The sequence below is a fragment of the Podarcis filfolensis genome (assembly GCF_964270895.1).
Source record: "Podarcis filfolensis genome assembly, chromosome: 14".
NCBI lineage: Eukaryota > Metazoa > Chordata > Lepidosauria > Squamata > Lacertidae > Podarcis > Podarcis filfolensis.
The window spans coordinates 9,906,008-9,933,993 of NC_139616.1; the positions used below are offsets into that span (position 1 = coordinate 9,906,008).

The 27,986-nt window shown below is 44.9% G+C and overlaps 2 protein-coding genes across 6 annotated transcripts; one reads left to right on the plus strand and one right to left on the minus strand.

Moving 5' to 3' along the window:
• Positions 1-21: 21 nt before the first annotated feature.
• On the minus strand, positions 22-27,924 carry LOC310749722 (uncharacterized protein). 5 transcript variants are annotated; one of them, XR_014541705.1, is made up of 8 exons: positions 27,591-27,924; positions 26,005-26,117; positions 23,491-23,568; positions 23,336-23,406; positions 22,354-22,398; positions 22,061-22,122; positions 6,107-6,253; positions 5,194-5,289 (listed from the first exon to the last, which is right to left on the minus strand). XR_014541705.1 is itself a non-coding variant. In XM_083587103.1 (7 exons), the coding sequence occupies exons 1-7, from the start codon at positions 27,609-27,611 to the stop codon at positions 162-164; spliced, it is 534 nt and encodes a 177-aa protein (XP_083443229.1). In that variant the 5' UTR covers positions 27,612-27,924; the 3' UTR covers positions 22-161. The 5 variants fall into 5 exon arrangements, 3 of the variants coding, with proteins under 3 accessions (XP_083443229.1, XP_083443230.1, XP_083443231.1); XM_083587103.1 differs by lacking the exons at positions 5,194-5,289; positions 6,107-6,253 and adding an exon at positions 22-305; XM_083587104.1 differs by lacking the exon at positions 6,107-6,253 and having other exon boundaries at positions 4,555-5,289.
• On the plus strand, positions 8,433-15,286 carry NR2E3 (nuclear receptor subfamily 2 group E member 3). Its single transcript, XM_083587135.1, has 7 exons — positions 8,433-8,606; positions 8,995-9,098; positions 9,829-10,107; positions 10,785-10,966; positions 12,157-12,397; positions 12,834-12,939; positions 13,216-15,286. Exons 1-7 carry the CDS (start codon positions 8,491-8,493, stop codon positions 13,346-13,348), a joined length of 1,161 nt encoding a protein of 386 aa, XP_083443261.1. The 5' UTR covers positions 8,433-8,490; the 3' UTR covers positions 13,349-15,286.
• Positions 27,925-27,986: the final 62 nt, after the last annotated feature.

The following is a 27,986-nucleotide window of genomic DNA, read 5'->3' on the forward strand; positions in this document are numbered from 1 at the left end:
ACTTTTCTTTTGTTTGTTGGAACTGTTGGTCAGGATACTATTCCTCTCCCTTTTGTTTGAGGAAGGAAGGATGAGAAAGAAAATTGATGGTGGAGAGATGACCCACAAAACCACTACATTTTGATCCTATCTTTTCTCCAAGGTGGCGTGGTTCCCCCACTTCACTTTATCCTCGCAAAAACTTTGGGAGGAAGGCCAGGCTGGATCATAGTGACTGGTCCAAAATCATCTTTTTGAGTGTCACGGCTGAGTGAGGATTTGACCATGGGTCTCGCCAGTTGTAGCCTGACCCTCTCATCTCCACACTGCAAGTAGATAAAGAGACACTGGGAACAAACAGCTTTGGTTAACTGAGTTAGATTTCTCTGGGGGATTCCACACACCCCTATTATGTCACAAAATCGGTTTGCTTTGACTTGAGCCCCCATATATTGTTGAACTATAACTCCCATCATCCCTCACTTTGGCTAAGGTGACTCCGGATGATGGGAGGTGTAGTCCAGCAAATATCTGTGAACCGAAGATGGAAGAGCGCTCTGCTAATTTGTATGGAAATTGGAGCGGCATCTGTCTGCATATTGACCAGGCTGCTCTGTGTACCCTAACCTCCATTCACCCTCCACTGTGCAGGAACCTTCATTCCGAAGCACAGGCGTGTGGCTGTGCTCTCTGAAACAAATCTGGAAACATGGGGAAGGGAGGGCACTCCTTCCAGCTAAAGCCCCTTTAAGCAACTAAGCCCTAGCGCTAAGGGGTTTTAGGAAGCATAACACAAAGTGGTAATTAAAGACCCCTCCAGGACCCTTCCCCCAAGCTCCCTCCATAAGCAATTAATTACCAACCCTTCCAGGAGGGAGAGGGGAAGTTAATGACTTCTCCATGTAATGAGAGATAATTCTACTCCAGCCATCCTGCCCTTCTACACAGGCTGCCTGCTGTTGCCACAACCAAGTGGCACAGATCAGCCAGCTTTGGGAAGAAGGCTGCCCCGGGTTCAAGTGACCAGGGGTCTTGTGTTCAGGTCCAGGGGGTGGGGCGTGTCTGAAGGACCCTGGCAAACTGGAGCACATCCAATACAACAGCATCAGTCGTATCATGGAATATATCTTCTCCATTAAGGGTGCACACAGAATCACAGAATACAATTGAAAGGGACCCTGAGGATCATCTAGTCCAATGCAGGAATATGCAGCTGTCCCTTATGGGGATCGAACCTGCAACCTTGGTGTTATCAGCACCACACTCTAACCAACTAAACTAGCTAGGCATGTCACAATGTTGTGGTCTATGTCAGGGACCGAGTGTGGTTTTCCAGGCATCTCCACCTGGCCTGCAGGACTCCTCTCAGGTGCATCAGCCCTGCTATGCACCCTTCCTGGTCCTCATTGGGTCACCTACCTCACTCCTTTGGCTCCTCCACAGGGGAAAATATCTTTCCCCACAAAGGGATCCACCAGGGAGTCCCCATTCCAGGGTCACAAAAATAGATAGATATATCTGGTTCTATAAGCATCATTTTTTGGTGTGCCACCTTGTGCGTGTGTATCGGATGACACAAAAATAGGAATATTAAACAATATTCAAATATAATAATGTAAGAGAACCAACACTGAGAGCAACTGATACATTCAACTCTCTACTTTTTTCCTGCATGCCTTCACAAATAGGGCTCTGACACTGGTTCATGATTTATTGGGATTGAAAAAACCACAGCTTTCCATAAATAACGAAAAAAGAAGTGAACTCCTTGAGGTATCAGCAGGGCTCTGTTCATTATATGCCCCTGCAAGAGGACTGACAGAGGAGAATTCATGGAGGCTTTCTCAATAGGGCTTATATTAATCTGGGAATAGCTCAGTCTGGTGGAGCCTGCAGTGCAGAGGAACAAAAAGCCAAACGTGTCTTGGACAGAGTTAGGTCAGGGAGGATGGGAAGTGGTTGAGTGGGATAATCACATTGTCAATTAGGGTTATGATGGCTGTATTCTGTCCTTTCCCCCAAAATGTCAGGGCAACATATATAGGATTATCCCTTTCTGTCCTCACAACGACCCTATGAGGTAGGCTAGTTTGAGTGTCAGGCCCTGCCACCTTTCAGAGCTGGAAACAGACAAAACCTCCTTATTAGTAGAGAACTGGATATTGGGGCTAGCAGGAGCCAGGAATAGGGGGGAATAGGGAACCTGTAGAGAACCCTTGAGATCACACCCCAAGATTGTACCCCACTCAGGGGAATGTGCAGCATTTGGGGGAGCTACTTGCCACAACTGGGCTCACCCCTGACAATGACTACCTGGTCCCCAAGAAGTGTAATGTGCCAGAGCGTGAACCTGAACGGAAACTTGGCAGTGCAATGTTCATAGGACATTTCTTGTAGGAGGAATATCATCACCTTCATGGTCATGGACCTTAGTTCTCCAGGAAAGGACAGGGCAACCAAGCTAAGAATTGAAACCCTTGGAATTGCTTGGAAGTTGCTGGTGGAATAACCTTTGTAGACCAGACCCTAGACCTGGGGAGCTTCTAGCCAGCTGCTCTCTTGCTCAGCATCAGATTCACAACGGTTCGTACCATGGACAGTTCCCTTGCTTGACTGAATGCGGGAATGGGAGACTGCAAGCATTGTTGTTAGCATCTGCCTTGAGAGACAATGGGGAGATTCTGGAGAATCACAACACTTGCTGTGGCTGCAGAGACCGGTAACTTGTAAATGCCTCATGCGTTGTTTTTGCTGCGTTAGCAACACTGACGTGACCTCTCCGGGGGTCAAGTGTCAGGAGCTAGCTGGCAGAAAATCACACTGTTCAAGTTGGAGTTAACTCTTTATTTGCATATGAGCTGTAGAAGAAGAAGAGGAGGAGGAGGAGGAGGAGGAGGAGGAGGAGGAGGAGGAGGAGGATGATGATGATGATTTTGGATTTGATATCCCGCTTTATCACTACCCGAAGGAGTCTCAAAACGGCTAACATTCTCCTTTCCCTTCCTCCCCCACAACAAACACTCTGTGAGGTGAGTGGGGCTGAGAGACTTCAGAGAAGTGTGACTGGCCCAAGGTCACCCAGCAGCTACATGTGGAGGAGCAGAGACATGAACCTGGTTCCCCAGATTACGAATCTACCGCTCTTAATAGATCTCCACCACAAATTTGATGTAAGTAGATACAAGCACATGCCTGGTATCCTTGGCTTTGCGGACAGTTATTCACATGAAGAAATTTGTGTAGATTGTGTATATCTGGGCTGAAATACGTGCATAATAAAGCCAGGCATTTTGCAGATTGTGAGGTTATTTTGTTGTTGTTGTTGTTGTTACATTTTGTTCTTACATTTCTATACTAATTTCCACTCCAGGAGCTCAAGGTCTTCCCCCGCTTTTTATCCTCACAACCACCTTGTGGGGTAGATTAGGCCCAGGCTCACCCCAGTGAGCTTCATGACCGAGTAGGGATTTGAACACAGGTCCTGCAATAACATAATACTACTACCACCACACCATGTTGGATTATCACACTGGTGTCCTAGTTCTCTTTGGAAATGTTATGGTGGCAGAATGGAGCTGATGAGAAACTGTAGGTGGAATAACTTCTTTGCACATGTGAGCCTATCAAACAAATGGAACAACTTGGTGTGTGTGTGTGCAATAGCTGAATGACTACATTTCATGGCACCATGCCAGACAACTGTTTTGCACTAGTGCAAATGTTCACAAGGGGGTAGCCATGGAAGTCTGGACATCTCCTGAAGAGAGCGATCACTGGGGGTTGGGGGAGGGAGGGAGGGAGGGAGGGAGGGAGAGATCAGGGCTGCAGACTAATTATGACCTTGTCACTAATGGCTGATGAAGCATCCATCACCATCTGGCCTCTGACTGGTCACAGGGATTGACTGACTCAGAGCAGCTATCTCAATCCTGGGGCTAATTGTTTTTGTTAAACTAGCAGACTCCCTACAGGCCTGCTCTGTTATCTTTTGCCCCCCTCCTTGCTTACACAGAGTAAATGGATTAGTTGGCAGATTGCAGAGAATAGATATTGAGGTCTGGCTGGTGGCAGCAGTGTAGGTGATAGCCTCTCACCCTTTTCTCTGGTCTTCCCTGCACTAGATCTTTCCTATAGCATCAGAGGCTAAAAACTAAACAAAGATGAGCACCGGAGTATCGTCACCATGTAAGTCAAAGTGAAACATCAGAAACCTAAGGCTTACAGGTTCAGAGTGATTGAAGTTGGAATCCCACGACCATTTAAACTGGGAATAAGTCCTATGGAACTTAATTGTGCTTACTTCTGAGTAGACATGCACAGGATTGTACTGTTAAGCTCCACTGAACACACTGGGGATTACTTCTGGGCAACTAAGCATAAGGCTTCACTGTTAATTCATCACGGTTAATATTAAATCAAATAGGGGTGGGGAAAGAAAAGATTTCAAGTGCTTGTCAATCAAGCCAGTTCTTTGGCATGTTTTGACCAGGACATAGAAAGGATTCATTAACAAGCAATTGAGCGGAAAATTGAGTGGATGCTTCTTCTTAAATAAAGCAAAAGTAAAACAGGGGGTGGGAAATCTGTGGCCATCTATTATTGTTGAACTATAACTCCATCAGCTCCAGCAAGGATGGCCAATGGTCAAGGATGATGGGAGTTGCAGGCCTTCAACATATGATGGGCCAAACGTATCCATTTCCTGGACTGAAGTGTGAACCACACCATGGTTGCAGTTGAGCTGCATTCCAAGAATTTCACAGGAGTTCCATAATTCAGTTTGAGGCCTCCTTCCCATGTGATCTCCTTGGCGTGACTCCTCATGCACCACTTTTTCTTCCATCAGTAACACAGGGTCTACTTGTGGATCCAGGCATTCACCTGCCTGGGTGGAAAAGGCCCCATAAAATATTCAGTTCTGATCAGCAGCTGCCTTTGTAGGTTGGCCGACCCTTTCCCTTTCCTAAAAGGTTTGCTATCAAGTCTCAGGGCGCGAGCAAAAGTTGATGATGTTGAGGGGTCAGGGCAGAGGTAGATCAAATGTCTGGAGAACACAGGCAGCCTTCATCTCTCTGGCCTCCGAGCTGATGGCTGAACAAATGAGCTGTAATCATCCCCCTGGGGAACGGCAGCACCGAGAGAGAGCAGGGCCTGGCAGCAGTTTTGTTAAAGCTGCGTTGGAGAGAAATGGTGCGGACAGATTCAATGTCACAGGTGGGTTTTGGTTACAGCATCCTGGCACCATCCCGGACTCGCTGAAGGGTCTTCAGCACCTTTCCTCGCCTCTTCTTGTGCGGCTGATGGTTCCACCTTTGGAGAGAGAGGCTAAAGATTAAGAGGATGACAAATAGGCATCTGCTTACACAGCGTTAAGGGCTAATCTGCCCTGCTATACTGCAAGAGCCTTGAAGAGAGGGGATTCTCACACAGGCGTAATACACACACATGCACAACTACCCCAGAGACTCTCAAGGAGAGCAAGGCTCTCCATGGTTTGTCAAAGGACACCTGGTAGGCTTAGACTGGAGAGCTCTGCCCATGGAAGATCCTTGGCTGGGTTGAAGAGCCCAGTCACTATTGGAGAGACGTGGCCAGCCCACAGACTGGATGCAGCTGCTTCTGGGCCAACACCTGAGGAGCAAGAGGCTGGATTAGTTAACACAGCAAAGGACAAGTTGCAGAAAGCAGGGAGCTGAGGCATCCAGCCTCTCAACAGGATCAGCTACCAGCATGGCTGTCTCCCCTACAGACTCAACAATGAGCAAACGGATGGAGGGCAGCCAGGCAGGTAAGTGGCATCGCTGCCCTTTGGACCATGTTTCTTTCTTCCCCCTGCCCCTTCCATTCAGGTCTGAGGTTTCTTCTTCTTCCTTGGAACAGGCCTAGTTGCAGTGGACTGGAAGGGCACCAACGGGTACTGCAACTGGGTACCAAAGTCACTGGAAGCTGTGGCAATGGATGTGGCTGATGATGCTAGTAAGCGTTAGGGCCAAAGAGAACCTCTCTCTCGTCATGATTCCATAGTTTTCACCTCTGAGCTCAGATGGTGAGCTCATCTCATCTGGCTTTCCTGGAGCAAAGTAATAGGAATATAGTTTATACCAAGGCAGACTATTGCTCCTTTTACCTTAGAATTGTCCACCCACTGGTAGCAGCTTGCCAAGATTTAGGACATGGGTATTTCCCATCTCTACTTGAAGATGGCAGGGATGGAACAGGAGATCTTCTGGATACAAAGCATGCGATCTGTCACTGAGCAAGAGCCAGACCTCTTCTGAAGAATCAGAAAGTGAGGGAGGTCACTGGAGTCCCACAAATGAAACTATGAAAACTTCAGTCCAGGTGACGCCTTTAATCCTCAAGGCCACCACATGTGGAGGAGTGGTCTTTGTTTATTTGCACGTAATGAATTCATTTAGAGCAGCAGTTTTCATCTGGGGACTCATTTCTTAATTATTATTTTTTTACCATAGATTTGTATGGTTGTGGTACAGCTGTTGTGACCCATCTTAAGTCAGGCCCCAACCCAATAAAGGGGCCCGACCCACTAGGTGCAGACCAATGATTAAGAGATGTGGACATTTCAAACTGCCAATTTTCTAGCACTCGGATAAAACTGAACAAATGAGTGATTAAACAAAACTCTCCCACAACCCCCTGAAAAAAAAAGGTGGACCAGAGTGGCTAAATACTTATCTTTTAAACTATCAGGTAAATTTAGGATCCTGAGAGCCAAAGTAGACTAGTGATCAGTATGTTGGGCTAGGATATGGGAGAAGTGGGTTCAAAGAGGCCCTTCATCTTAGGACCCAGTCACTATCTCTCAGCCTGGAGTACCTCGCAGGGTTGCAGTGAGGAGAGCATGAGAGGAGAACAATGTATACCACGCTGAACTCTTTTACAGGTGAAATAGGATATATAAAAGAATATTTTTTAAAAAATAATAATTCTGAAGGTAAAAAAAATGAAGTAGAGTTTTGTTACCTAGCTAGTTTATTATGGCTTGACCCATCAGATACACTGAGCAAACCTAGAAATTGGTGGGGAAGTATAAACTCAGTTTGTGGTGTGGTGTAGAATAAACAAAATTAACAGTCTGATAACTAAAGATAATGATGTCAGGAAAGCAGCTGCCTGTTATTACTTTGCTTTCTGAGTTGTGCTTTGATATAGTAAAATATCATATGTGATGGATGGGGTCCTGTGGCTCTGGGGGAGGGGAATCCTAATTGTATCTCTGGTATATGAGAAACTCAATTCTTTAAAAAGTTTTTTTAATTTAAAAGAGAAGCTGCCTATTGGTTACCTTCCAGGTGCAATGCTGCGTTTTGGTTTAGTTTTACTTTTTCTTGTTTAACTTGTAACTGTTTTACTTGTTGTAACCTCCCTTGGGACCTTGTGTTGAAGGGTGGAAAATAAAGTTTGTGTGTGTGTGTGTGTATTTCACACCAGTGGACTGTTGTTGTACAAAATAAAGCATAAGCAGGTGGCTGGTAACTTCACCACACAATAGATTGTACAATCTGTTGCACAAGTTTCTTCTAGCACAACTGTTGTGTTGGATTCTTCTGTTGTGCGATATTAAAACTCACCTGTCCATCCCTGTACTGGTGGACAGGGGACACAGGATACAGCCCAGTGTGTGTGTGTGTGTGTGTGTGTACACACACACACACACACACACACACACACACACACGTTTTCTTCGTTATTCCAGTTCTGTCCCCAACAGATGGAAGTGAGTCTTTTACTGCTCTTTTACAGAGAGGGTGTTTCTGTCAAGTAAATATAGGGGACCTGCAATCGGGGAGCAAGCTACTTACCTGCCTCCCACCTTTCCCCTGGATTTGTTGTCATTCAAAACATGTGGAGATCTTTCTTTTTCATTTCATTTTAAAATCATCTCTATCTTCCTTTCTTCTTTTATCTGCTTTGCTTTTGTTTATGATTTGTTTTGTTCTTTGGTGTCCTCTGCTCTGGGTTAAAGAGGGTATGCACAGAAAGGTGATGTCTGGCTGGTGTAAGACCTTGAGTGAGAGGCAGGGCTGGAGAGATCTCCACCACTTTCGGTGAGAGACAAGGGTTAAGATTTACCTCTGAGAGAGCTTTGTATTCCCCCCTTTCTCTTTTCCTTTCCTTTTTTCCTCCCTCCCATTCTTTTTATTATTTAGTTTGTTTTTCGTTGTATTTTATGGTGAAAAGTTTCAATAAAAATCTATGCAGAAAACTCAAAACATGTGTGGAGAAAATTCCCCTGTTTCATTGTGTGGTGCTCCATTAAGATGCCTAGATAGCTCCATTGATAAGTGCATGCTGCTGATAACACAAGGGATGCAGGTTTGATCCCTGTATGGGAGAGCTGCATATTCCTACATTGCAGGAGGGCTAGATCCCCAGGGCCCCTTTCCAACTCTACAGTTCTATAATTCCGTGATCTGTCCAGCCCCCTGATGCCTCTCTTGTTTGTTGCTAATAGGACTGAGCCTGACTCCCAGCAAAGCTGGCAGCCCCATGTTGCTGTGCAAGGTGTGTGGAGACACCAGCAGTGGAAAGCACTATGGCATCTATGCTTGCAATGGCTGCAGTGGGTTTTTCAAGCGTAGCGTCCGCAGGAAGCTCATCTACAGGTAAGGGTGACATCTGTCCCCAGTAGGGCTCAGAATATTTAGTGTGTCAATGCATTAATGTGTTAATTGCATCTATACCCCCATCTTTCCTTCTGCCTAACGGTAGGGCTGGTCCCTTTCAACTCCTCCCTCTCTCCCTCCCTTCTCTACTTTAAGACAGTTATGGGGGCTCCAGGTTTGATCTGAATTAGGGATCTGGATTTTACCAGACCCACGCCAGCATTCAAGCCACTGCACCACAGTCATCACCGGCTCTCATCAGCCCCAGCAAGCATAGTCAATAGACAGGAACGATGGGAATTGTAGTTCAGTGACATCTGGAGGGCCACATGTTCCTCACCCCTGATCTGCCACCTGATCCAGTGCACTGCATCATTCCTTTTGACAGGTGCCAAGCTGGCACAGGTATGTGTCCGGTGGACAAAGCTCACAGGAACCAGTGCCAAGCCTGCCGGCTGAAGAAATGCCTGCAGGCTGGAATGAACAAGGATGGTGAGTAGAGACCGGGAGACCAAGAAAAGGCTCTCAGCTGTTGGGCTTCCAATGCATAATACATTATTTGTGGGGACGTGGGTGGCGCTGTGGTCTAAACCACTGAGCCTCTTGGGCTTGCTGATTGGAAGGTTGGTGGTTCGAATCCCCACGACGGGATGGGCTCCTGTTGCTCTGTCCCAGCTCCTGCCAACCTAGCAGTTCGAAAGCATGCCGGTGCAAGCAGATAAATAGGTACTGCTGCAGCAGGAAGGTAAACGGTATTCCTGTGCGCTTTGGTTTCCGTCACAGTGTTCTGTTGCGCCAGAAGCAGTTTAGTCCTGCTGGCCACATGATCCAGAAAGCTGTCTGTGGACAAATGCCAGCTCCTTTGCCTGAAAGCAAGATGAGCGTCGCAACCCCATAGCCGCCTTTGACTGGACTTAACTATATGGCTGGTGGGCGCGCAGCTTCCCTCCCAAGCCTCTGCGGGGAGCGCTCTCCTCCTGAGGCGGCTTGGGAGGGAAGCTGCATACCCGCCAGCCTTATGGTTGGTAGTGTGCAGCTGGCAGGCATGTAGGGAAAGGGGAGGCCACCGGCAAAGCTGTGCAGCTCCCCCACTTGCTGGGGCACCCCAGAGAGGCCAACGCCCTGGTGGGACACATCACTAAGCCCTATGGGAAAGACGGTTCTGCTGCCAACCCTTTGATCTGTTTGCTTTGCTGCTGACCTCTTGCCTGTCCTGCCTCAGCTGTGCAGAACGAACGCCAGCCCCGCAGCACAGCCCAGGTGAGACTTGATGCCGTTGACTTGGATCCCGACAGGCAAGCTGAACACCTGACCACAACGCGGGATGTCCTGCTGCCACCACCGCCGCCACCCTGCCACTCCCTGCCGAGCCACAGGGGCCCCACCACCTGCTCTGCAACGGGGGCTCCAAGGGGCCGACCCACAACTCCTCCCAGCAACCACCGCTTCATGGCCAGCCTGATGACAGCCGAGACTTGTGCCAAGTTGGAGCCAGAGGATGGTCAGTGGCTGGGCATGGGTGCAGAGGGGGGAAGGCAGGCAGTATGCCAAGGAAGTGATAAGGCACATCTGGTCATCCAGTTGTTGTTGAACTACAACTCCCAGCCTCCCCACTCATTGTCCAACAACAACTAGAGGTCTACAGGTTCCCCACTGCTGCTTCTGAACATGTGGCCTTGGTGACATCCTACTTCCAGCTTCCTTAAAACCACAGAAGACAGCTGGGGCAGATGCATTGATACACACCATGGCTGGTTTTGAGTGGCTGTACTGGATTCAACCAAGCCTGTGAGACCTTCCTCTGCTGCCCCCTAGTGAACATTGATAATACTGCCTCAATTGGGCTTCCAGCTCCTCCTGGTTTTGCCTTGTTGTCCACTGAAGCTTCTAGTCTCTGCAGTTACAGTGGCCAGGTGTCCATCTTAATAGGAGGACTGCTTTATGCAGTCATTTATCTGGAGGGCTGTCAGAGGAGAGCTTGGTTAGAAGGGCTTTTAGACCAACTGAAGAACCATAATTGAAATTGTCCATCAACGCTGTGCATTTATGCCAAGTGATCTCGGGTGGCGATGTGTTAAGTGGCCGCCCTCTGCGAACATTTCCTTCAGAACAGATGTGTCTCTAAACTTGCAAATCTGCAGCTCTACAGTGTTGACAGGATGATTCTCCCTTCTGCAGCTGAGGAGAACATTGATGTCACCAGTAACGAGCCAGAGCACCCAGCGGGAGAGGCACACGTGTCCCCATATCCCCCCTCCAGCTCCGAGAGTGTCTATGAAACCTCCGCCCGGCTACTCTTTATGGCTGTAAAATGGGCAAAAAACTTGCCGGTCTTCTCAAACCTGCCCTTCCGAGACCAGGTGAGTTCCTGGGCCAAGTCCAGTTGTGGATTACTTGGGCTCAGGCTAAGGCAGGGGTGGGGGCTGGCAACATATGTTGAGGAGGGACCGTAATTCAGTCGATGAGGATTTGCCTTGCCTGCAGAAGGTCTCGATCGCTGGCATTTCTAGGTTGGGCTGAGAGAGTCTCCTTTTTTCTCTTTTATTGAAGAATAGGATATTTTAATGCCAACATCATCACAGAGGTGTCTGTGGATGGGATATATTGATTGAAAATGGAGTGACCATTCTGATTTTATGGCAGTGGGCAAAACTTTATTGTAATTTTTGAATAAATGTGTTTAAGAGAGAGAGAGAGAGCGAGAGAGAGAGAGAGATACTCTAGCCTGAAACCCCAGAGAGTGTCTGCCAGTCAGTGTAGACAAGACAGAGATGGATGACCTAATGATCTGATTCAGTATAAGACAACTTTCTGTTCTGTTTCTGTTTCTGTTCCTGGCTCTTATTCTCTTCTACTTGAGCTTATTCACTGAACCAGGAAGCATCCAATTGTACCAAAATACTAGCTCGATGTGTTAACTTCTACAGGTAAAAATAACACATGCTCTAAATCGGGATGGGGAACCTCTGAAGGCTCCCCACTCCGTGGCCCACGAGGCCCTCTTGGCTAAGCCACACCAACTTGCCATGTACCTGACGTTATATATGACATCAGGTATGGGGCAGTTGAACACACAGCTGGGCTAAAGGTGATTTGCAGGAGTGACCGCTGATCAATGGCATCTGCAGAGACTTGCACATAGCACTCTGTAAGCACCAATGCTCAGCTGAGCCTAAATTTACATATATTGCTATACAGTGATATTGACAAATTTAGAACCAGATGTATCTTTATCTATAACTGAGGTGGTGAACTTGTGGACCTCTCTGTCTTATTGGAGTCCAACCCCCATCAGCCCTAGCCAGAATGTTCAGTTGGCAGGGATGAATGAGTTGGTAGCCACAGATCTCCAGTCCAATTTATTAAAAATGGGGAAATAAGGCACAGGCATTTTGGCTAAGTTGTCACATTATGTAAGGACTAAGGAAGGCAGACAACAAGGTAATTGGTTTTGTGAAAACTGGTGCTTGTTGGAAGTGTAAAATGCATTTCTGTGAACACAGAGCATCCATAATCTGTTATCTAATCTAGGGTGTCCTGTCCTTTGCAGGTGATCTTACTGGAGGAAGCCTGGAGTGAGCTGTTCTTGCTGTGTGCCATCCAGTGGTCTTTGCCACTGGAAAGCTGCCCCCTCCTCTCTGTGTCAGAGCTGACCCCCACCCTCAATGGAAAGGTCGTGTCTTCAGGAATGGACATTCGTGTCCTGCAGGAAATAATTGCACGTTTCAAAGCACTTGGTGTGGATCCCACTGAATTTGCCTGTATGAAGGCAATTGTACTGTTCAAACCAGGTGAGCGGGCTGTCAGAAGGAACATGTAATTCATAGAGAAAATTGTGTATTTCCCCAAAATTACAGTTATAATTTAAAAGTCCCCCCCCCCAGTAATGTTTTCCATGCAAATTACAAAATTGTTTTTGAATAATTTATCCTGGCTTTGCTCCTTTCCCCTCCTTGTGCTTAGCACTGGAGGACCACTCTTCTGACGTCTCAACAGGCATTGCCCATATACTTTTAAAGAAGTATTTGCATTCATGAAAGCTAGAAGCTCAAGATGGTGTGCCAAATGAGTTACTGTCCATTTCCAATCCTCCTTCAAGGCTGCTGCATCCTCTGTCTTCAAAATATTCCATGAGACCCTAATCCTGTTTTAAGATCTCCAGTAGAGCAGTGTCGGTGTAGACATATTTTCCTTAAGCAGAAGTCTTCTGTTTCTTTTCTTTTGCAGAAACACGAGGTCTGAAGGATCCAGACCAGGTTGAGAATTTGCAGGATCAGTCTCAAGTGATGCTGGGACAACATAACCAATTACATTACCCCAGCCAGCCAGTCAGGTACCTACAGCTGAGTGCTCCTCCTTGCTGTTATCTTCTCAATTCTTCCTTCTGAATGCATTCATTCCAACCCAGCCCAGGCAACATGATAGTGTTAGGTAAAGCCAGTGTTTCTCCAACTTCGGTCTCCAGCTGTTGTTGGACTACAACTCCCATTATCCCTGACCACTAGAAATTGTTGGAAGAAGGTCGTCTCCATTTCTCCACTCTCAAATGTGGTGGAAAATTTTGGGATATAATTTTAACCTAATCTAAACTTTTGTCTCCTCCTCCCAGGTTTGGAAAGCTGCTTCTGCTTCTGCCTTCGCTGAAAGTTATTTCTTCAGACCGCATTGAGCTTCTTTTTTTTCGTAGGACCATCGGGAACACTCCCATGGAGAAGCTGCTCTGTGACATGTTCAAGAATTGACGCCTCCAAGATTCCAGAATGCCAGTAGTTCTATTTTAAAAACCTTGAACCAAGCACAAGACACAAGCAAATGCTTCCTCGTGAATAGGCTTTGGCTTATCATAGACTGGAAGGTGGCATTTGGCTGCAGACCAGGAATGTCGCTAGGACCAAACACTGAATTTTTACAAGGAGTGTTAATAGTTGCCTGAAGTCACACCCTCTTATTATGGGACCCTTCTTATTCTTTCCAAAGAGGCAGTAGGTTTGGGTGTATGTATGTATGTATGCATATGCATGGAGATGCACTTTGTACCTGCTCAGAGAACTCACCATTGTTTCCATGGCCGAGTTTTGGCCTTGAAAACAGGTTCTTGGACTCAAATTCAGCTCTAATTTTAACTATAAAACTTGCTCCTTAGTGCTGTAAAGTGCTTCTAGCCCACAAAGCTTAGAATGAACAAGTAGCACATTTTCCTTTAAAGACAATCAAGTGTACTTCTACAATTCATAGAAGAGGAAACACAGTGGAAGGGGGCGTTTTCCTCTACCTTACTAAAGGACAGCAGTATGGAAGAGTAGAAGAACAGAATGATTGGAAAATGCAGCCTCTAAAAGGGGGCTTCCTGATTGTTTAAAAATTAAGATTTTTCTTGGCTAACATCCTGTATTGAAGCAAATTTTGAGGACAATCAAGGCACACCACAGTTTGTACATGAAACAAAGAGAAGGTTGGGGCACATGCCTGGACCTAAGCTAACCGAAATACTTGACTCTGCCCTTTCATACTAAGTGGGAGATGTTAGCTCTAAACTTTTTATGTGACAAATGAGCCCAGTTTGAAGGCAGAATCCCTTTCTTAGGGGCTGCTGATTCAGGAATTGGGGAATTTGCTGGCTCTTGGGCTTGTATAAGTATTAATAAACTGGAAGCTTGTATACTTTTTGAATTATTTTTTTTTAATCTGTTTACTGTTTGCAGTTCTGACCCATTCACCTCATGTGGAAAGTCATGTAGCTGAACAGATCCAGTTTCAGGCCTGGATTGGGGCTCATAATCTATAGTTCAGATGGGTTTGAGAGTGTTGCCTTTCTACTGCAATCCAATCCTAGACTTACTACAGCGGACACCCACTGTCTTTCTAGAGATTGCCAGACTGCAAACTGGAGAACATCATTTATATTGAAGAACTGATGATCCAGTTCTGTGGAAGACCCCTGCTCCCTTTGGTTAGGCTTCAATTTCATGACAATCAATAAGGTTGTTGATGACAGATGACAACAAACTGAACTTGCCGGAATGTCAGGAATAAACTCTTTTTATAACCTATGACTAATGCCTGGAATAGAGGCATAAGGAGAGAAAGCGTGTAGCATTCTGCTAGGGACAGAGTAATGAAAACCTATAACCAGTTCTCCTGCTCCTGTTTTTCTAGAAGGGGAAATATAAGAAGTTTATATGGAAGGGCAGTCATACTCAGGTTAGCGGGATAGCGGGATGAAAGCATCCAACATACTAAGAAAAGGGTTAATGTTCACAATGGCTATAGCAGGCCAAGAAAGGATTCTGGGATGTCATATACCTTTTTCCAGAGGCAGTTGGTACAGTTATGAACAGTCTTATGTGTGACAGCAGCTGAGCAGTCCATCTGTTCAGCTGCTGTCTGCCTCAGAGTTAGTCAGTCTGAAGGAGTGTTTATTTTAGATACAAACCTATGTAAAATGTATTAGTAACCTAAGTATCACCTGCCTGTCTTGTACATTTAATCTAACAAGTGCAAATACACTGAGTAAAAGTTATTTGTTATTTAAACTTTAAAAAGACAGTGTCTTGCATAATGTTAAACGACCCTGTCTCTTCTTTCACATAGCTCTGCAAATGGGAACTAGAGTCTAATTCCCACAAGATTCTGCTACTGCAGGCATCAGGCATTTGCTAGGGTGGCAAGTGTGATGGAAAAGTTTGCTGGGTCACCAAGTGTTTTTCTTTCTTTTCTTTTTTCCTGCCAGCCACCAGATAACAAACGGCAGCGTCAGATTGGCCGGGGTCCAGGGGTGGCAGTTTAAAAGGAGAGGATTTTGAGAGACAGGTTGAGAGGTTGGGAGATAGGGAGTTGGTTCTGGGTAGAAGCATCCACTCTGATGAATATATCAAAAGCTACAGAAAGGAGTATCCGAGCTTAGTGTGAAGGACAGTGTGTGGCGTCCAGTGAGAGTAATAGGCCAGGAAATAACTGGGAGGCTGAGCCAGGAGAACTAGAAGCTAAAAGAGAAACAGCCTACTTAGGTCCCATTCCAGTCAGGAGGGGAGAGATTCTTCTAGAAAGAGAAGACTCCCAAATCAGTTAAAAGGGGTGTGAAAATCCCTTGGGTCTGTTACTTGGAGTACCTCAGGATTGTCAAAGGGGCGTGTAACTGACAGAAAGTGCCACCTTGTTGAAGAACCAAAGTATTAAGCAACAACAGCTATGCAACACCTGAGAAAGAACTGAAGTGAAATAACTGGAAATAAGCTGAGCATTTACCATTTAGTCTAAAAACCTGTAATCTCTACCTGAAGCAAATTAATTGAACATAAGCAACTGAAGTTTAAAAGAAGCTGTGCTTGATTAAGAGACCATAACATCAGTTAGATTTAGTATAAATGTTATTAGGTGAACGGTTACCTGAATAACATTATAACCTGAAGTACCCTTTGTTTTACCCACTTTGTGTCAAAAACTTCCTTTGTTTAATAAAACCTTTCTTGTTTGTTTGATCAAATCCTGCTTGAGACTCAAATCATTAAGTTTTCCCTCATACAAGTCCCCCACTAGATAATCTGGGGTAAATTGAAGAAGTTCATGTAATTGGTGTACCGTGAAAGGACCGTTACGCCATCACAGCAAGTATAACTATCCTAGCCCCAGACACAAAACCAATCGACACAATCGATTTAATATCACTTTTTTGCTGAACATCAGTATTAAGCAAAATCAAAACAAAATCAGAGACTACTTGAAGCTCTTTGATAGTATTATGGTTACTGAAGTTCAATGTAAATATGTTGGTTTTTTTAAACTCCCCCCCCCCACAATGTGGGACATAACTTTCCCCCCTATAATGTGGGACATTTAAGCCAGGAAGGTAAATGGGTAGGGGTGGTGGTGCTAGAATTAGATTTGAGGGCTTGGCAGTGTGAAACAATGGAAGGTAGTCGTTTTTACATCCTTATGAGGCAACTCCCACCAGTTCCTTGGATTTGGAGTTTCTCTTTGTAATAAAATAGCTGTAAATTTGTGGGGGGGGGGACTCCAGTTCTTGACGTTAGCAGTAATGTATGTATCTTTTGAAGTGGACATTTGGGGAGCCCCATTTTTTAAACAGACTGTGACAGCAGCCCTCCTTACTGTTTCTCCACCCACCTGCATTTTGCTTGAGTAATGTGATTCTGGGAGTGACTTTTTTCCCCTGCCCATCAGTCTGTTTGTGGAGCTTTTTGCTCATGTAGCAGCACCGAGCGTCTAGGGCATAGCCAGAAAAACAAAGAATTCTACCTCCTAATATTTATGCTGCCTATCCTGTACCCTGAAAACAGAACACCTGTTGTGGTTATGGCTACTGAACATTCAGCACAAATATCTGCCACTGCCCTACCATACTTGGAATCAAACTGGCATTCGTTATTCTGACGTTTCTTTCCTTTATTTAGGCCAAAAAGCTCTCTTTTTCCACAACAGGTATGCACCTGACAGTTGTCTGAGAATTGCTTGGGTAGATATGAACATTTTTAAATATCTGACAACACAATGAAGTGAATAAGGAATAGCTTCAAACAAGAGCTTGGTCTCTTTTATGCTGCGGGACCTTCTGACAGGGCCCTTGCTTATGAATCCCAGTGCAAAAACCCAATCCCTGAATTCGGCTGATTTGACATCTGGGATCAAGAATAGGTCCCTGAACTTGAAGCAGCAAGATGCCATGGATGAGACGTTACAACTAAATCAGTTCCCCTGCTCTTGGCTTTTCTAGTAGGGGAAAGATAAGACGTTTATATGGAAGGGCAGTCACACTCAGATGAAAGCATCCAACATGCAAAGAAAAGGATTAATGTTCACAAGGGCTATAGCATGCCAAAATAGGATTCTGGAATGTCATATACCTTTTTCCAGGGGCAGTTGGTACAGTTATGAACAGTCTTAGGTGTGACAGCAGCTGAGCAGTTGGTCTGTTCAGCTGGTGTCTGCCTCAGAGTTAGTCATTCTGTAGGAGTTTTTGTCTTAGATACAAATCTATGTAAGATGTATTAGTAACCTGAGTTACACCTGCCTGTCTTGTACATTTAATCTAACAAGTGCAAGTACACTGAGTAAAAGTTATTTGTTATTTAAACTTTCAAAAGAGAGTGTCTTGCGTAATTTTTATAGGAGAGGAAAGGGAACCAATTAAAAGGTTAAACAACCCAGTCTTTTCTTTCGCATAGCTCTGTAAATGGGAACTAGAGTCTAATTCCCACAAGATTCTGCTACTGCAGGCATCAGGCATTTGCTAGGGTGGCAAGCGTGACGGAAAAGTTTGTTTGTTGGGCAGGTTAGGTCACCAAGTGTTTTTCTTCCTTTCTTTTTCCTGCCAGAAAACGGTTAACAAATGGCAGCGTCTGATTGGCTGGGGTCTAGGGGTGGCAGTTTAAAAGGAGAGGATTTTGAGAGACAGGTTGAGAGGTTGGGAGATAGGGAGTTGGTTCTGGGCAGAAACATCCACTCTGAGGAACAGATCAAAAGCTACAGAAAGGAGTCTCTGAACTTAGTGTGAAGGACAGTGTGTGGTGTCCTGTGAGAATAATAGGCCAGGAAATAACTGGGAGGCTGAGCCAGGAGAAGTAGAAGCTGTAAGAGAGACAGTCTACTTAGGTCTCATTCCAGTCAGGAGGGGAGAGATTCTTCTAGAAAGAGAAGACTCCCAAACCAGTTAAGAGGGGTGTGGAAATCCCTTGGGTCTGTTACTTGGAGTACCTCAGGAGTAGGACTGTCAAAGGGGTGTGTAACTGACAGAAAGTGCCACCTTGTTTAAGAACCAAAGTATTAAGCAACAACAGCTATGCAACACCTGAGAAAGAACTGAAGTGAAATAACTGGAAATAAGATGAGCGTTTACCATTTAGTCTAAAAACCTGTAATCTCTACCTGAGGCGAAGTAACTGAACATAAGCAACTGAAGTTTAAAAGAAGCTGTGCTTGATTAAGAGACCATAACATCAGTTAGATTTAATATAAATGTTATTAGGTAAACGGTTACCTGAATAACATTATAACCTGAAGTACCCTTTGTTTTACCCACTTTGTGTCAAAAACCTACTTTGTTTAATAAAACCTTTCTTGTTTGTTTGTTCAAATCCTGACTGAGATTCCAAATCATTAAGTTTTCCCTCACACAAGTCCCCCACTAGATAATGTGGGGTAAATTGAAGATGTTTGTGTAATTGGTGTACCGTGAGGTGGTTGCACTATATGTAAGTGAGGGATGGCCGGACGGTACCAGGGGGAGAAAGGGCTGTTGTGCCGTTGCAGCAAGTATAATTATCCTAGCCCCATACACAAAGCCAATTGACACAAACAGAAAAACCTAAATGGCAGACTTTTCCTATGAAAGTACCATTGCAGAACATGTAATGATCCTAATGAAAAATCATATGTTTGAATACTTTTCTGTGTTTAAATACCTAGCAACTTTCCTGCATGTAGAAAAGTAGTACATTAGGGGAGGGGATCTCTGGGGAGAGAGAGAGAGAGAGAGAGAGAGAGAGAGAGATCTCCTGCCACCTAGTGATTAAAATGTGCCCTTACAGTCTGAAGTGGCATAGTCCCAGAACCACATAATTTATATGGCCTTGTTAACACTTCCCTGCTTCTAACTTAGGTTTCATGCTCTCAATATTCCCCTCACTGTCTCCCAAAGACACAAAGGCCTTTGTCTAGATGGTTGATTTTGATCATCACCATGTATGGAAAACATCTGCTACAATCACTTTATTTTCAATTGTTTTCTTCTTTAATAAGCTAGAAGTTATTTGTACATAAAGTCATTTTTGTACAGCCATATAGTATCATATTTACAAAATATTACACAAATTGCACTTCGAATGTGATGGCCTTGTTCCAGGAAAGAGAAACAAAAATAACATTAATTAAAAAAACTAAAGAAACCTCCAGACATGAAATTACAATGGGCCAGCTGACTGCGTAACTGTAAGCCAGCTGGTTCAGTGAGCAAAATAAAGCATTTTGCTTTATAGAATTCTTTAAACATGTAAGATTTGTAGAGTATAACACAGAAAAATATATCCTTTTACAATACATAAGTCTTTTAAAATTTACACTCAGTATACTTATAAATTACTTTTAAAAAATCCATTAAAAATAACTATATGCAGGTCAACATCCTTTCTAGTAGTGAGTACATTCACTTAATACCATGAGTGGGGAGAAAAAAATTCCAAGACCCTGTACAGTGGTACCTCGGGTTACATACGCTTCAGGTTACAGACTCCGCTAACCCAGAAATAGTACCTCGGGTTAAGAACTTTGCTTCAGGATGAGAACAGAAATCGTGCTCGGCAGCGTGGCAGCAGCAGGAGGCCCCATTAGCTAAAGTAGTGCTTTAGGTTAAGATGGTACAACTGTATCAAAAACAAAACAAACAGTGCACCAACCAAAACTCTGGCTTGGACCCATCTGAATTATGTAATTGTATCTCCTCCTCCCCCAACAAGGCCTACATTAAGACATAAATTTCAGCAATTGACTGAAATACAGCTTAAAATCGAATTAAAATCAAAACAAGTTCAGGTGGCGACCCACAGATTATAACTATAGGGGTTAGAAACCTTAAGTACTCACCAGGGTCAGCTATTTGTATGAGCCAGTGAGAAGAGTTAGAGAGGCCACTTGTATGCAGGGTCTTGTAAAAGGAGAGGGGTCAGACTGAGCCCCGACCAAAGGCCTGGCGGAACAGCTCCGTTTTGCAGGCCCTGCGGAAAGATGTCAAGTCCCGCAGGGCCCTGGTCTCTTGCAACAGAGCGTTCCAGCAGACTGGGGCCAGTGGATGTGAAGTGGTCTATAAAATCCGCATAGTAAGAAAAAGAGACCAAGGAAAGGCCTCACCTAAATAGCTATTGTTCTTGTTATACTCCTATGTTCACACCTCTGTGTTAGCACCACCACCACAGTCCCAGTTAACAGCAAAGGAAAAACTTAGAGCTAAAAGTGGAGCCGCAGTCAAAAAAATGGCTCTCAAAAGTCCCCATCCAAGGCTGCTCCTGACTCTGCCCTTCTCTCTAAGCTTTACTGCTTGGTTTGCTGAAGTGCAGGACTCCCATTTCACAAGCCTCAGCTTTGCAGGTGAATGCATAACAGTAGGAATTCTCAGTGCAGAGATAAATAAACCATCAGTAGCCTGAGAAATTAAGTATTAGTTGAAAAGTTTCCAAAAAATGAGGTATGGTAGGCCCCAAGGCCACAGAAGTCATGAGATTTGGCTGAATTCTTCAATAAACCTTTTCATGTCACATTTCATGTTACATTTTCTGTAACCATCGAAAAACAAAAACATTCTTAAAATGGAAAACCCTGACTCAAAGAAGATAAAACCTCAGTGATACCACAACAGTATAACAAAATCATCTCAAGCCAATTGTTCCGGCATTACTACTATCACTTCCGAGCTTGCTTCTTCTACATTCAAACATTTAATACACGAGGTCCAGGCAGCAAACCACTTAGTCTCTAGTATGGGGGGGAAACCCCACATTATCTATATTTTCTTGGATGGAATACCCTCATTTCTTGTTTGCTAAATTTTTGATAGCAGGCCCAGCAAATTTAGGCCCAAGCAAATTTAGGCCCAGCAAAACAGCTAGATTAAGATGGCTGTACTATTTATTAGAAATAAAATCCTATTTATTTTCAAGTAATTAGTACCCTAACTGTGTGTGACCTATCATCTATAGTTTATCAGCAATTGTGCAAATCTGGTTTATTCACAACACAGCACATGCACAATCCGGGGGATGGGGGGGTTGGATCAGGCAGACCAGGGACAACCTAAACAGAAACTGCTTCAAAGAAATACTTCCAAATGTATTTCCAGGCTTCACAGTGAAAAGAAAAAGACTGCTAGTTACATACAGAAAGAGTTAGCCACCCTGGTTCACAAAAACATATAACCTGAGAATATCTCAAAGGATGATCACAGTTTTGCCCATGCTACATCCGAATACATTACCCAAAGTCACATCAGCCTGAATATACTAAACATAGAAAGATGAAAAGGAACAGTTTAGAGGTAGACCAGCAACTAAATTTTTCCTTGCGTTCATATTCATTACTCATTTATCTAATGTGGTGGAAACCAGGAGTATAAAATTAGTGGGTGCCGTGGAACCAAATGGTTCATACTAGGGCACTTAAGTTATAGTAAGGGCCTTAGAAAATCAATATTGTTGTGGCAGTTGCAACACAGGTCCTACATTATCCATATACTGTGAGGAAGATATGAACAGCTTTCTCCATGTGGTAAGTGGGGCTGACAAAGAACCTATGCTGCAGAGTTGAAGACGAGAGCCTAGCAGAAGACTCACTTTGCCATAGAAATCTGGATTTTCCATACCTAAAACTGAGGTCCTTCACTATCCAATAATGCAAGTTATAGCGGGGAATATTGAAAAACCACTGCAAGCTGAAGATGAAAGAAACCTTACCTTTTGGGGGCACTTGGTTGTGGTCCTCAGGTAGCACTTTCTGTGGCAAGCATGCTTGCATACTGAAATCAGGAACACAACAATTAATACACTCGAATGCTGCTGTATCGTGGCTGACAGGAACGTATTTAAAAAGGGGGAATTGGTTAAGCACCCCATCACACCTGCTTATTCTAGCAACATCTGGAGAGTCACAGGTTCCCTACTCCTGGAACAGACCTTCCTAAATACTTGTTGCAAAATAATGCATTTAAACTAAACAATAAAAGAAGGAAGTTTTCAACGTACTGTACAACATCTGCTTCCTTCTTCTCTTTTTTTCTTTCTGTTTTGGTTACCTGAAACAGAAAGAGTTAAATCAGAAATTAACAGGTTCAGAATCTGTTCTCCCAGTCATCCCTATGGTTCATTCTGCCTCCTCATGTATCTTTCAATCCTTCACAAGCACTTTTCAAGGGCCCAGTTAATGTCAGATGGACATTTGGTATCTCCTATAATGCTTCTCCCCTGCCCAGTACATCCCTCTGTCATTTCACTTCAAGCCTTCAGCACTCTAGCATTCCTAATACACTGCTCAGTTAGCTCTGGGGTGGTTGGAGGGGTCTAGAATCCTGCTGCCAGTGCCTTTAAAAATATACCCAACAAAGGGATTAATAAATTAAAGAAGAATCCTGCCCTACTTTAGTACTAAACAGCTGCCCTCTGCATGTTTTTCCATGCTTCCAGCTCTGCCCAAGAGACTTAGTTCTTTTATAGAATGGCAGCCATTTAAAAGATTTGAGCACACAATTATGAGATTGTATTCAACTAAGCAGGGCTGGCCCCAATACATTTTGGCACCTGAGGCAGACCCCCAAATGATGTCTCCCTCCCTGTCAGGGAAGGAGGAGTGAGGGAAGATCTACATCAGGAATAAAGGGGCAAGAAAGATCTATATTGGGATCTGTTGCCCCGGTGAATCCTGACACCTGAGGCAGTCACCTCACCTTGCTTCATGGGTGGGCGGGCCCTGAATAAATATATGCAAAGAGTAAGGTTACCTTAACTTCCGTCACAGAGCTTCAGTATGCTGATTACAACCTAGTCTGTGCATGCTTCGAGGATGACCTCCAAACCATCCTAAATATCTTCGCAGAAGCTTGCAAAAAGCTTGGCCTAGCACTCAACATCCAAGAAACCAAAGTGCTACACCAACAAGTAAAAAATAACCCCTTTGCAGCACCACAAATCCAACTCAATGGTGTAATGTTGGAAAATGTTGATCACTTCTCCTACCTGGGCAGTTATCTTTCCACAAGGGATGCCGAAATCCAGCACCGTCTGAGCTCTGTGAGTGCGACTTTCTCCTGATTGAAGTGCAGAGTGTTTGAGGACCGGGACATTCGCAGGGAAATCAAAATGCTTGTTTACAAAGCTATTGTACTACCAACCTTACTGTATGCTTGTGAAACATGGACCACTTATAAATGCCATCTCCAACTCCTCGAAAGATTCCATCAACGGTGTCTCTGAAAAATTTGACACATCACTTGGGAAGACAGGCGAACTAATATCAGTATACTGGAAGAAGCAAAGATCACCAGTGTTGAAGCAATTATTCTTCAACATCAACTTCGTTGGACTGGTCATGTTGTGCGGATGCCTGATTATCGTCTTCCAAAGCAACTACTCTATTCTGAACTTAAAAATAGAAAACGTAATGCTGGTGGTCAACAAAAGAAGTTTAAAGACTATCTCAAGACAAATCTAAAAAAATGTAGTATAAACACCAACAATTGGGAAACACTTGCCTGCGAGCGCTCCAATTGGAAACCAGCCTTTACCAAAGGTGTTGTGGGCTTTGAAGACACTTGAACTCAGGATGCAAGGGAGAAATGTGCTAAGAGGAAGGCACGCTTGGCAAACCCTCACCGTGATCAACTCCTGCCCGGAAACCTATGTCCCCACTGTGAAAGGACGTGTGGATCCAGAATTGGCCTCCACAGTCACTTACAGACTCACTGTTAAAACCGTGTTCATGGAAGACAATCTTACTCGGCTACAGGTGATTGCCAAAGAAGAAGCAGCATTGGGATCTGCTGCTCCTGTGGATCCTGCCACCTGAAATGGTTGCCTCACCTTGCCCCATGGGGGGGCTGGTCCTGCAGCTAAGTCTTATTCAAAGTAGACCAACTGAAATGAATGGACCTAAGTTAGTTACTGATGCTTCATGATCTTAATTTTGTGTTGATTACTGCAAGCTAACCTTTTCAAATTGCGTTTGTTATTTACGGTAACCTACTAATTAGGGAGACTATGAGACATATTACAAACTGCAAGGAAAGTGGTTAGTGCCAGGACCGCAGCAACAAATGCCCTTTCTACAAAACAAAGCTTTAAGAGGCAGTAAGGTCACAAGAGGGAGGCTCTTAAGGTACAGAAAAAGAATGTAACCCTTATTCGAGTCGGATATAAGAGTAATAATTTGGTAGGATGTACCAGACCAGTTTACCTTTAAGGCAGTACAATTCGAAGGCATATATTCTGTCATATATTCATCCAAAAACACCTTGAAGGTATTGACCCAGACCTGGATAGGTGATTCACGCCAGTCTCTCTGTTCAAGCCTCATTGTTTTCTCTAGAATCTGTTCAAACAGGAGATATAGGTCTTTGTACTAGTTAGTGGCGTTGCAAGGGGGGTGCAGGGGATGTGGTCCGTCCTGGGTGTAATGACTGGGGTGTGTGTGACAAAATCCCCCTGGGCAGATTGGTGTGGCAGTGCTCGCACCCCCAGTGGGCAGTTTTTCACGTTTGGCACGATTGTCGTCGTGAAAATCCGTCCACTAGTTGCACAAATATGCCCGGCGATCAGCTTAGCACCCCCTGGCAGGTGGTGTTCGCACCCCCCAGTGGGCGGTTTTATGCGATTGGATTTTCATGATTGGTGGGTGGCGCTGGCACCCCCAGTGGGCAGTGTTTGCCCCCCTGGCTGGTCAGCCGGGGGGGCGAGCACTGCCCGTAGGGCGTGCCAGCGCCGCCCACCGATCGCAAAAATCTGACCGCCGATTGCGCAAATGCACCAGGCGGCCGGGCATATTTGGTGATCAGTGGTTGGATTTTCATGATGGCGATCATGCCAAACGCGCAAATCCGCCCACTGGGGGTGTGAGCGCTGCTACGCCGCAGGGGGTGAGTTGCAGGGGCCCCCTCTGGCGTGCACGGCTAGCACCCCTCTCGGATAAGTCTCTCCTCCTGTCAGGTGAGGCACGCGTGGGTCACCCAGAGACGGCGGTGAGCGGGGCTGAGCTGAGGAGCGAAGGGGGAAGCGGAGAGCTGCGAGGGAGGAAAAAAGAGATTTAATTCGGAACTGTGGCGAGGGTCTTCTCCTTCAAACCTCTCTTCCCCTTTCTTCACTTAGAGAAATATAGTGTCTAAGTCCGCTGAAGCGCTTGCCTAGTATTAAGCACAGGACAGCATTTATACACAGTGTATATAATCTGTACCGTTAACATGTATTAATTAAACTACTGCCTTGTCTTATATACAGCAACTAAAGGAGACTGTGCAACTTGCCACAAGAAAGTTTTCGCCATTAACTTGTATTGATTTTATTCCCACTTCTCCCATTGGTGGGAAATCTATGCATGGTTCCCATTCTTCCAAAGGTGCTGGAGGCTATAAGAATAGATTTGGCAGTCAATTAACTTTTGCTTTAGCTGAGAGCAGCTTCAGACATTGCAAGTAAGAGTGTTAATGACTTGCAATCTTTCCCTTCTTTCTTTACTTGTGTGGAATGTCTGAAATAGTCACTCATACAGTTTCTCCTCAGAGGAGAGATGAACGGAATGGCTTTTTGAAATTTGTCCACGCATACAGGAAATAAAATGCAGATATGAAGGGAGAAGAAAATTAGAAGCAATTAACTCAGGATCTCCCCCTTTCTTTTGGCTAGACACTTTATACCTTCCATCTGCAGCTGCAGTCTTCTGTGGAGCTGCCAGTTTTCCAATCTCTCCTTGAGACATTGTTTTGTGAAGTGTTGTTTGGCCTGCATCTAAAGAGAAGTACCGTAATAGCTGCAAAAATTTCAAGCGCAATAAATACTTCAGAACCAGCAAGGTCACTGGATATTTTAAGGATATACAATCATCCTACAACGGTGGACTCAGGGGCGGAGGAAGGGGTGTGTGGTGGATGTGGACCGCCCCGGGTGTCACCACTGAGGGGGGTGACAAAATGCTGTGCGGCACTCACCACAGGGCCTGCAGCGCGCCTAAGCCACGTGTCTTTGCTGGGAGAGATGCGGTGGCTTGGGTGTGCACAGGCCCTGCGCTGCCCAAGCGGTCTGCCCGCTGCCTCAACCCCAGCTGTAGGGCGTGAGTGGGAGGAGGCAGGCAGACTCCGGAGGCCCCACGGTGCGCCCCGCCCCTGTGGGCAGCTCGGCCCACCCCTAGGTGCACTGCCACAGGCTCCCAAGTGGCTTCCTCCACCACTGGATGGACTTAATACAGTGGATGCTTGGGTTGCGAACATGATCCATGCAGGATGCACATTGGCAACGTGCAGCGGCATGTCTGCGCATGTGCGGTTGCGATTCGGCGCTTCTGTGCATGCACAAAGCGTGATTTAGCGTTTCTGCGCATGCGCGACTGCCAAAACCCAGAAGTAACCCATTCCGGTACTTCCGGGTTTCGGCGGTCCGTAACCCGAAAAAATGCAACCTGAAGCATCTGTAACCCGAGGTATGACTGTAGTGGACTCAGGCCAGGTGAGACCTGCAGGCAGGCAGTTCACTGTGCATAGCTCTTGAATAGAAACATGTATGAATCAGCAACAAGACATAGCTAGCCTGTCTGCCCTCCCAGAGTTGCTTTATGCACTGCCTTGTCCCATGAACTTAACTTGGTTTAGTAAGATGATACAGGAACAAGACTTGTACTTGTCCCTGAGAAAAGACCTGCTGGAGCGGACCAAAGATCTATCTGGCCCAACATTCTGTTTGCCATTGTGGCCAATGAGATGCCTCTGGGAAGACCAGGATGCGAGAGCAAAAGCCCTCTCCTGTTGTTGTTCCCCATGGCCCTCATGATTAGTAGTCACTGCAAATCGTATCCTCCATTAATTTGTCCAATTCCCTTTTTAAGTCAGCTAAGCTGGTGGCCATCAGCATAACATGTGCTGGCAAAATCAATAAATTTTTGTGCGAAGTAGTATTTTTTCCCTGTAAGTCCCAGATTTCTCACCATTCAGCTTCACTGGATGACCCTGGGGTCTAGTATTACAAGGGAAAATACATCACTATCGTCTTCCTCCACACTTAATTTTGCATAAAACTATCATACTTTTCTCACTCACATTTTAAAAAGAAAGTAAAGATCCCCAGACATGATAACCTTTCCATATAGAGAAATTGCCCACAATCTTTTGAGTTTTTCTACACCTTTTCCAGTTCTAAAATATCATCTTTGAACTGTGGTAACCAGAACTGTACACAGTAGTCCAAGTGTGATCATTGTGAAAAGCCAGAAAGTCTTCAAGGAACTAGTTACCCAGTTCAGAAAAGCCAGCATCTTGAACTACTTATTGAAGTCACTTTTTGACTGATGTATAACACCAGGAATCATCCTATTGGTGCTTAAACTGTCAAACAAGAGAGCAGTTGTGTTGCCTAGCGACCACTCATAATGCTTTGATTCTTCATTCTAGAGCTCTGATTGGCTGTGTGGTTGTGAATGAGTTTTTCTCTTGTATAGTTGCTCTGGACCAGGCCTGAACTCTATTTCTCCAAATATTATATAATGTATATATAATATTATACACTGCTTTTGTTCCATTTACCCTCAGTAAAATAGTAGAGTAAGCCTGTAATTTACGGACATTTAACTTGTGTGCATTCTTCTTGGCAAAAAAGACGGACTATAGTTGTTGTTGTTTTAAAAAATAAA